Source organism: Myotis davidii, unplaced genomic scaffold, assembly GCF_000327345.1.
Source record: "Myotis davidii unplaced genomic scaffold, ASM32734v1 scaffold3554, whole genome shotgun sequence".
Classification (NCBI taxonomy): Eukaryota; Metazoa; Chordata; class Mammalia; order Chiroptera; family Vespertilionidae; genus Myotis; species Myotis davidii.
The window spans coordinates 105,059-115,858 of record NW_006285639.1 but is presented as its reverse complement, the minus strand read 5'-3'; the positions used below and the strand labels follow the sequence as shown (position 1 = coordinate 115,858).

Below are 10,800 nucleotides of genomic sequence, written 5' to 3'. Positions count from 1 at the left end.
GGTTTGATAGAGCTTCAGCCCGCGGACCGAAGTGTCCCAGATTCGATTCTGGTCAAGGACACATACCTTGGTTGCAGGCTCCTCCCTGGCCCAGGTCCTGGTTAGGGCTCATGCAGGAGGCAATCAATCAAGTGATATTTCTGTCTTTTCCTTTCTCTTCCACTCTCTCTTTAAAAAAAAAAAAAAAAATCAATGGAAAAATATCCTTGGTTGAGGATTACATTTTTTCAAAGCACTTTCCCATTTATCAAGTCAACCTTGATAGCAGTAAAGAAAGCTTTATTTTTAATTTCATTATACAGATGAACAAAGTGATGCCAGGGCAGTATAATGGTTTTGCCAGATGCTCACAGAATGTTTCAGAGCTGTATTTGAACCTCAGTCTGTTGATTCTGAATTCAGAGCCCTTTACACCATTCTAGAAGGGTAGCATTTAGGAGAAGAAAGAAGAGACCAGATCTTCAAACTTGGTTGGTACAGATCATCTCATGAAACCACGTGGGCTGGGAAAGTAAGAAACACGAGAGACACGTGCTGACACCGTTACCAGAGATGTGTATACATGTTCCCAGTACTGCTGAGGACAGCCGATGGTTTTGTAGTGCAATATGACACAGAAATGCACTTCCAACCATAACAAAGCTCAGCAGAGCCCTGGCTTAATTCTTGGTTAGTTTTGTTTTATTGAAACGATGGATTAGTACCGTGCCTAACAGATGCCTCAATTAGATCCAGCCCTTAAACTAATTAATGGCAGAGTGATTCTTTGTGCAAAAACCAACATGAGGATGCCTTTATCTAGGACTCAGAGCTCTCTGAGAAAGAAAATGCAGCCCTAGCTGAGTAGCTCAGTTGGTTAGAGCGCCATCCTGATACGCCAAGGTTGGAGGTTCATTCAGTCCCCGGTCAGGGCTCCCTCAGGCACGAGTCAACCAATGAATGCATAAATAAGTAGAACAACAGGCTAATGTTTTCCTCTCTCCCTCCCCCTTCCTCTCTCTCTAAACAAACAAAGAAACAAGAAAATATAAGAATAAATGCAGTTGATCTGCGTATGCTATATTAAAAGTTTCCCTTGGAATTACAAGATGGGATGTTTGAGACGAATGCGGTGGCAATGAGTCAGAGATCGCTGACCATGAAGCTGCAGCATCATTTACAAAAAAAAATTTTTCTTTGAATTACATTTTAGATTTAATTTGTTGTAAGGTCAAGTAAATCTGTGTCCTGTGTCTCTCCCACCGCCTCTGTGCTCCAGGTACCTCTGAGTTCTTAATTGACTAGCTCACCCTGTAAGGTGGCCTTGCTTTTGATATTGCCTCTTCCTGGTTGCTTTTCCACATATCTTCACAGCATCACCTTCTCCTTGTCATCACGGATCCACCTTAAAGATTCCCTGCATGAAGAGGCCTCTCCCGATCACCCAGCCACAGGGAGCTCCCGGTCCCTGGCCATCGTAGCCATCTGCTCTGTTTTCATTTATGCTTTTATTGAACACCTGTGTTGTGATAAGGGACACAATAAAACTCTGGTCCTTGAGGGAGTTGTCACTCCAGTGACAGGAAATAATCAATAACCATCACAACCTGGTACCCCCATCCTGACCCCGCACCAGAAGCAGGGTGGAAGGTTCGAGAACAGTGGTGCTGTTTGCTTTCTGCTGTAGTTAGTGCAGAGAACTTTCAGAGAACCCATTCTTTCTCACACTTTTACTACTTACTTCCGTAAAGTTATCTGCACAACCGGAGAGGTGACAAGTTATACCATAGAGAACATGGCTGGCAACTTCTCCAAAATTTACTATGCACATTCTTGAGCAACTTGCATTGTCTACTTTTTGCATTAATTTTCTCATTTGTAAAATGAGATAGACCTATCCATTTCACAAGGTTTTTGAATGAATTAATTATGAAAGTATTTGAGCCCTAGCTAGTTTGGCTCAATGGATAGAGCATTGGCCTGTGAACTGAAGGATCCCGGGTTCGATTCTGGTCAAGGGCATGCACCTTGGTTGCAGGCTCGATCCCCGGCCCTGGTCAGGGCGCATGTGGGAGGCAACCAATAGATGTGTCTCTTTCACATCCATGTTCCTCTCTCTCTGTCTCCGCTGCTCCCTTCTACTCTCTCTAGAAATCAATGGAAAAATATCCTCGGGTGAGGATTAACCAAAAAAAAAAAATTATGAAAGTATTTGATACATAGAGCACTAGGTGGGTATTAAGTGTTGTCTGCAGATGTCTCTAAGTTGCTGAAATTTTTCCCATCTTTCCCGAGGGAGCTTCCCAGATGTGTGCCTCCTTTCTTTCATCGGATAAACAGCACTGAGTAATATTTAGCACGTCTCAGATGACCATATTTTACTTTGATTCTACTCTAACAATTCATTTTCTGTTTTTCTACAGTACTTTGGAAGTTTACTTGTCATTTTTTGTGTAGAACTGGCCTGTGGTGTTTGGACATACGAGCAGGAAATTATGGTGAGTTCAAAATGGGATACAATCACAACCTGAAACTTTATCCAGGTCAGCCTTAGAGAGCAGAGCCTTTGGAGTAACTTAGGCACATGACTAGTGACTTGAATATTTATGCTACGTATATGATAACATGCAGTCCCAGTACTTCTGAAAAGTAACACTGCCTTTTCTGTGTCTGAAGTGTAGTTCCAAACCCTAATTTGTAATATTTCATTTGGGGTACTATGATACGTGTTTTTAATTCCATGGATTGCTTAAACATGGATATAATAGGCTTAAAATAATATATGTTTTAAAGTAGTTTTACCAACTTTTGAGTATGCAGTTTGGGAAGATTCTTATTTGCAACAAGATTTAAGAAAGCATGACAACCTTCCGAAAGCCTTATAAAAAGCTGTCCACCCATCACCGGGAGGCACGCATCCCCTGGCCCCACGCTGAGCCATCGTCCACTCCAAGAAGCGCATTTGAAGAGTTGCGGTGTGTTTCCTCCAGCCTGGAAGCACTCTCACAGTTGGACACTTGGCTACATGGAAACAGCTCTTCAGTTTTTCCCTCTTTTACTTTTGCCATTGAAACCACGGGACCAACGTTTATAGTTATGTTAGAATGGATGCGAGTAAGTTCCTCAGTCTTCAGATGTTAGCAGTCCTGTTTGATTTACCGTGTGCACTTCACTCCTGCTCACGTAGCCCATTATTACTTAGTTAACGTTTGTTCACTTTATTCTGGACGTTGTTGGGTTTACACTTCTGCATGCCAGTGATCGCTGGCTGTTTTCATGGTGGCGGGCCAGATTTCCCCACTGCAAGTGTCAGGGTAATTCCAGTAAGATGATGCTTTTCCATGTGTAGTCCTTGGACTGTCTAGCAGGAGTCGCCCAGGGTGATTCTCAACAATATGCATTCTAGGGCTCGATGCCAGGTCTGCTAAATCAGAATAGAGGGGAAAGCAGAGGGAGAAGGGTCAGGGGTCTGGGCATGTGCATTTGTGACAGGTTCCCCAGCCGAGTCTTCAACTCTTTAAAATGTAAGAGTTCATAAGCAGACAGGCCGACCATTCTGTATTTGTTTCAGAGCGGCATTTCGGCAGCTGTGTGAGAAAATGGAAGTTGCTTATGGTACTGATGCAGTTATTAAAGATTTTATGCTGAATCTGCTGTGACACTGTTTTGATTACTAAGTGGTAATTGCAGACTAGTGGGTTCTCTGCATACTCCGATTTACATGTAAATGATGTTTTGACACTGCCTCTACCCTAAACCCCTCTGGAAAGCCCTCTGAAGCGTCCCCAGTGTGTGACAACTCTCAGCAAGAAGAGAGGATTTATAATTATTTATTTCTCTATAAAAAAATTGGAAAGTCGGGGCGGGTTCTAAGTAATTTAATGTAAAGCTAACTTTCTGAAAACGAAATCTATTAAATAGGAATACTCGTGGTATCTTTGAGAATCACATTTTCACTTCTTCCCCTAGAAACTTTGCATATGTAGGGGGTGAAAAATTAGTTGTTTGCAGGGGTTCAGTTTCTGTGTTTCTTTGATAAAGAGATGGTCTCTTAATTTTTTTCAGTTTTTAAAAAATGCATGTGTCTCTTTGACATTCAAGCAAAATATAGAAAATTGCATAATTAATTATTGATGCCCTCAACTTAGCTTTTGATTGTGTTCTTTTGGATAATTAAAGGGTTTTTAGAGATCAGTTTACTTTCTGTGGATTTTAAAAATGGTTTCTACGGTGTTTATGTCATACTAATGTTGGTAAATCTCCTACGTTAAAACAGTTTGAAATGGATTAATTTAATGTATTAGACTGGAAATATTTTGATTCTAACATAGTTTTAAGAAACTTGAGTTCATTGAAAGGAACTTATCCTTACTGTGTAGATACTGTCTTCTGTTCTGTTAAAGGGCCATCTGCAAGTAAATTTTAAGTATCACGGTGGTACCAGGTGGGTGTGGACTGATATCTCAGTTGATGATGTACATCACGGTTTTGCTTATGATAATCTTCCCCATTGATCTATCCTTCACCAGGATAGAGCAAGGCCTGTTTAAAAGTAAACAACTTTAACATATTTTTAACTTGTTTTTTCACTAACAGCAGTGTGCGTGAAAAGTGCCCTTACAGTTTACTCGCTGCCAAATCACGCAGAGCCCAGCCTGTGTGTAGACGGCTTTGTGCTCTTAGCTGCTCCATGCAAAGAGCCAGCAAATGAGTGTTCTCCTTAAGGACCAGATCACAGTGCTTTGTTCCAGAACCTCAGTGACCATCTCTCTTTCTTGCCACGTTTGGTCTCAAGACTGATTGTGGCCAAAAGGGAGAAACAACTAATTTTTATTTTGGAAAATAATATTAAAAATAAGACTGTCCTAATCATCAAACCAACAGATTTGACATCAGACGGTCTGTTTCTCCATTCTTTTTCCATACATTGTCACCTCTTATTCGCTATTTCTTCTCTCAAAAAAAAAAACCCAAACAAAACACAACAAACCTGTCAATGGTATTATGTCAGATGATACATTTCTGGAGAATTCATTTCACTTTCATGTATTTTATGCTCAAAAGGATAGGAGACAATAATAATTTATAGTGAGTAGCTTGAGCTTTGTTGAAACCCCATGAACACTCAGCCCCTTATGTAGGGAACAGTGTTGTGTGCCCAAGTGTTGGGGTGTTTTCTTTTGTGCTGTGCATTTCCAAGTAATCACAAAGAAAATTAACAAAGGGGGGGGGGGAATGAGGAATGTCTGTGGTCAGGAATTTTTAAACCACCCCTATTGATATCATTCTTTTCTAAATAAGATTTCCAAATGCTCCAATTCTTGAGTCAGTGTCGAGCTTGCTTGTCTAAGCCTGGTCTGTATGACACCATAGGTCAGATGCGGATGTCTGTCCAGCTCCCGAGAGCTACCTTAGTACTGCACATGCCATGAGACTGGGATTGGTATGCCTCATTTCCGCCCGGGGCACAGTTGGTAACAGACTGTTGCGCTGACTGGATTTCTGGTCAGGTGTTGTGTTGTGTACCAGAAGCGCTGGCACGATTAAACATTCTGTCAAGGGACACTTGAGAACAGACGCACAGACAACGCTTCGATTTGGGAACTGATCTTTAGAATGCCAGTGCCGGAAGCCGGTCCATCCTTGCTGTTTCACGGGACCTGGCATATATGGCATACTGTTCTTAATATATTTGCTCACCTTCTTGGCACTATGTGTTTTAACCAAGGTCACCTCTCCTAGAAAGGTTGTTTCCCCAGGTAGGGATTTTCCCCTGAAGTTAGGGAGGGAATAAAACCTCTTAACTAAGTGCCAGCCATTATCGGTGATAACATTGGTGAATATGTTCTCCCATGCGTGGGCTTTCTTGTTGTTTTGTTGATGGTTTCTTTTGCTGTGCAAAAGCTTTTTATTTTGATGGAGTCCCATTTGTTTATTTTCTCTTTAGTTTCCATTGCCCTAGGAGCACTATCAGTGAAGAAATTGCGGGCAGAACTTCTCTGGAGATCCAGACCAGAACTTGGCTGGAGATCCTGGCTAGGCTGCTGATCAACTGAACGCTGTCTCCGTGTCCTTCCTGCTTCGCCGACTCCGTCCACACCTTTGGGGACCCCTGGACCTGCTGGGGTTGGACCCCGGCATGCCAGCATGCCTCTGAAATCCAAATTTTGAAAAGGGGTTCACAAACTTATCCCAGAGTGAGGCTTGAGTTGATCTCTTTTTCTTCTTGATTCTTCCCCCTTTATGTTAATACCATAATCTGGAGTCTCTTCAAAAACAGCAATTTTCTGAGGTGAAATCAAAAGGCATTGCTCTGCAGGGATGGTTTGTTGTGAGGAGCTCTTCAGGTGTGTCTGTAGAACACACCGTGTACTTGTCATCTCCTTGAGCTCAATATTGGCATTAACTGTTTTTGCATTACTTTGCTTTATATGACACTAGAGGCTCAGTGCACAAATTTGTGCACCAGTGGAGTCCCTCAGCCTGGCCTGCGGGATAGGGCTGAAACTGGCTCTCCAACGTCCCCCGAGGGGCCCCGGATTGTGAGAGGGTGCAGGTCAGGCTGAGGGACCCCACTGGTGGATGGTCAGGGCTGGGGAGGGATGCAGGAGGTTGGCCAGCCAGGAAGGGACTGCGGGAGGGCTACAGGCTGTGTCTGGCCCATCTTGCTCAGTCCCAATGGGCTGGACCCCAGCAGGAAGCTAACCTACCAGTTAGAGCATCTACCCCCTGGTGGTCAGTGCACATCATAGCGAGCGGTTGAGTGGCCTTAGCACATCATTAGCATATTACTAATATGCTTTGATTGGTTGAATGGCTGACTGGACAACCGGACACTTAGCATATTAGGGTTTTATTATATAGGATACCTCTACATTTAGTACAAAAACCTACACACAGAGGTAGTTCAGCAAGTATTTAGTAGCTCTGAGTTGCTACAACAAATATAAAGTACTTGTCAATTACAGTACATTCCAGGTATGTGTGAGTATGTGTATGAGACTATGAGTGACTGAGTTTGTGAATCTGTGAGTGTATGTGTGTCTGAGTGTGTGTTGCTGTGTTACAGTTGTTGACATTTTGTTTTTTATCTTCAGCTTCCAGTACAGTGGTCAGACATGGTCACTTTGAAAGCCAGAATGACAAATTATGGCTTACCTAGATACCGCTGGCTTACTCACGCTTGGAATTTTTTTCAGAGAGAGGTAAGTGCTACCATTTCTGAGGTAAAGGGTATAGAATAAATGGCATAAATGGCATGCTTTCAAAACAAATGTTCAAAGCTTTGGCCTTGGTCACTTTCTCTGAAAAGTTAAGCCTGTGATTCAGTTACGACTGGTGTGATTCTTTATTGAGAAATACCTTAAGGAAAGGCAGGCTCTGCTTTCCTTCCCATATATACCATTTCCTCTGCATTTCACATGCTTCTCTATAGTTTCAAATTTTTTAAAAAGCCTTTCCACTAAGCTACTGCGAAGTTTCCTTTTCATGAGTCAACAGATATCCACATTCTATTTGAATAGATCATTTCTCATCACTTTTAGAGGTATTTGCATTTTAAACATCATTTAAGATTTTAAATGATCATTCTCGCTTGAGAATTAGGAGTCAATATGTTGTTAAAGGCACGAGCTTTCTAGTCAGAAAATTCTGGCTCTACTGCTTACTATTTCATGAGCTTCTATAATTGACTTAACTTTCTGAAACTTCAGTCTCTCATGTAGAGTGGGGATAATAAAATATCTCTTCCAGTTCTTGAGAAGATTAAATAAGTTTGATCTTATTTAGCTTATGGTCATTAACAATAACATTACCAAGTACAGGGGCTTTTAGCTTTTCTTACCTAACTTCCACATAGCACTACATGCAAGCATCTGTGCACATGGTGACTATATTTAGATGTTTAAAGTCTGGTGACTTGAAGTTAATCATTGATCTCGCTTCAAACCAAGCTTCTCTTCCAAGCAGTTTCCCTGTGATGGGAGTGACATTTCCAGATGACCAAGTATATCCGTTTCCTTTCATTTTATTTAGAGCTGGGTCACAAAGGACTAGAGGGCGAGTGTCTTCCATGATAGATAGCCAGCTCTCTGCTCCGTTACTCTGGCTTGAATATGGGCAGACGTTCAAGTCCAAGATAATCTCCAAATCTGGCTCTTTGTGTTCCAGCTGTTGAGATGGTGAACATTATCATTGTAACACAGATTTCCTGTTTATTTAAATGCGTCCTGACTTTGTTTGTTTACTGTTCATTTGTACTAAAAACAACATGTAAGGAAAATAAGTAAAGCATTTAGGGAATTTATAGGAAGCCATGTTCAGCGACTGCCCTGGGTAGAAGGTGCCCAGAGCTCTTTATTTTTTATTTTTTGGGTTTGTGATGTAGACCATGATAATCCAGGTTAAAAAACAAAGCACTTTTCTTTTTCTTACATGGTAGGAAAAGGAGTTCCACTTAGCGAATGTACAAGCATTGCAAATTTTAGATTTGTTGCATGCTAAATTTCCTCCTCCGTATCATAGGCCTATTTCACCCCAGAGGAGGTGGTGAAGACCTCTGGGTATCCTAAAAGATGTAAAAAACACCCCTGTCCTAGTTTTCTAGGGCTGTAGCTATAACCAAGTACCACCGGCTACAGGTGTGTGTGGGGGGAGGGGGGGCTCAAATAAGGGAAATGCATTGTCTCACATTTCTGGAGGCTCAGAGTCTGTGATCAAGGCATGCGTGGTTTGTTTCTTCCGAGGCCTCTGCCCTGGGCTGGCAGATGACTGTCTCCTAGTGGCTTCGTGTGGGCCTCCCTCTGTATGTGTTTGCATGTAAATGCCATCTCCTTAGAAGGACATCAGGCATATGGGTTTAGGGTCCACCTGGTGACCTTAATTCAATTACCTCTGCAAAGACACTGCCTTCAAAATGGTCACATTTTGGGGATGAGAACTTCAACCTGAACTTCAGGTGGCATACAGTTCAGCCCATAACATTCCTTTTGAACAAAATAAATAGTAGAACCAGGAGGGACCTGTCAGCCCCAGTTTTCCTGACTCTTTCAGTGCTGTTCTGTGCACGTCCTTCAGCTTCGGGGACTCTCAAGCCCCAGCGATGCTTATTAAATACCTTATAAAAAAACACTCCTGCCTTTTAAAAATGTGTTTATTTATTTTAACATAGTGGTTGGAGAATAGGCTTTGGGATTAATAGGTTCTGCCACCTGCTAGCCCGTGACCTTGGCAAGTTACTTGAGCCATCCGAGCCTCAGTTTCTTTATATATAAAATGGTGATGGAATTTTCTTGACTTTGATACAATGTTGGCAAGAGTGACCCTGCCTCACACTGTGGTTCTGAAGGAGGCAGGAAAACCACAGGGAGATGTACCACAGTCATACGTGGCATCGTAATGGGTTTGCTTAAGGGAGTTTTCAGGGAAAAGTTTCAATTCAGTATCTTCTGCTAAGGACGAAAAACAACTGTGCACAAAGGAAAAATATCTCAGTGACATTAAAATTTTAAAAGTTTGGCACCGAAGGTGATATGCTTAAGTAATTTGGAAGAAGCAGTTTCTGCGGAGCACCTCATTTCCTGACAAGGCCTGATGAATGGGCTGCCCTATTGTGGATGGGGTTAGAATGTGCCAAGAGCTATTCTTCTGTCATCAACCAGAAAAGAACACATGTCGTTAGGAAATGAGGGAGGTGCGTTCTCTCTTAGTGCAAGGATTTTTAAAAGACTGACTTGGAACTCTTGTTAAGTCATGTATGATTTTTAGAAAGTAAAGTCTTTTGACTACCTACAATTTTCATGGAGTCTTAATGACTTTAAATATGTGATGTCAAATGATGTTTGACTTAACCTGTGATGCCTCGGATATATTATTCATGGCTTTGAGAACAAGTTTATAAAAGGAAATGACTAAAAATATTTTAAAGTTTCTTGGAAAATTTTAGTATGACTCATAGCATTCAGTAATTCATCATTTGTAATACTCTTCAGGTGATTTTTGGTTTGAAAAATTATATATGTAGGCAAATGAAAAAATAGATAGTCATTTTCAGGATCTTCCTTGTTTCATTTTACTTGAGAGGTCCAGATTCCTCACAGTGGGTTTTAGTTGAACTGTGAAATGGTGGGTTGTGGTATTTTGTGGCACAGTGTGAGTCTTGGGCACGAATGTCTCGGCTGAGTCCCTCTCAGAGACTGCCCATGGGCTTGTTTTCAAGCTATGAAGAGTAACCCCCTCGCTACCCAAGGGCAAAACATTATCATAGTTAATTATTCCAAACCTAATCTACATCCATCCGTAAGCAGTGTATCTAAACCTTGGCCAGAGAAAGTTTTTGCAAAACCTTGGTGAAATGAGACAAAAAGAAAAGGGAAAAGAAACAGTAACTTTTCTTAAATCGAACTTTATTTAAGCTAAAGGAATATCATTTCTTTTGTGATTTAGGTGATAGAATATGATCTATTCTTATTCAAGAATCTTATTTGGATGGATAAAAATGGATTGGTCAAATTTATGTTTACATCTCAAACATTTTTGGAGATTTTTTTTGGTTAATGAACCCAAGTCTGGTAATCTTTGCGAGGGGAGCTTTGGTCAACAAACCTTTCTCCGAGATTACAGAAACTTTTAATATAATATTTGAATTTTGAAGCAGTTAAACTGGTAACTAGGCATATACAGGTAGATTGATCAGCTACTCTTCAGTGTCGAGGCTTAATGGTAAGCATAAGATTTGAGGTAATTTGTTTTGTTAGTTGTGCATATGAACTCTGTTGCTCTAAGATCACTTGTGGAGGATCTAAAGGTGGGAGAGGGGGAAGG

At 41.4% G+C, this 10,800-nt stretch overlaps 1 protein-coding gene across 1 annotated transcript in view; it reads left to right on the top strand.

The window, feature by feature from the left end:
• Positions 1-2,402: 2,402 nt before the first annotated feature.
• Positions 2,403-10,800, top strand: part of LOC102772923 (tetraspanin-12) — a gene marked incomplete at its 5' end in the record, with an annotated part of 30,085 nt that continues 21,687 nt past the window's right edge. The window contains 3 exons of the mRNA XM_006756422.2: positions 2,403-2,477; positions 7,077-7,205; positions 8,503-8,554. Of these exons, the coding sequence (XP_006756485.1) occupies positions 2,403-2,477; positions 7,077-7,205; positions 8,503-8,554 (256 nt within the window). The remainder of the gene's footprint in view (positions 2,478-7,076; positions 7,206-8,502; positions 8,555-10,800) is intronic.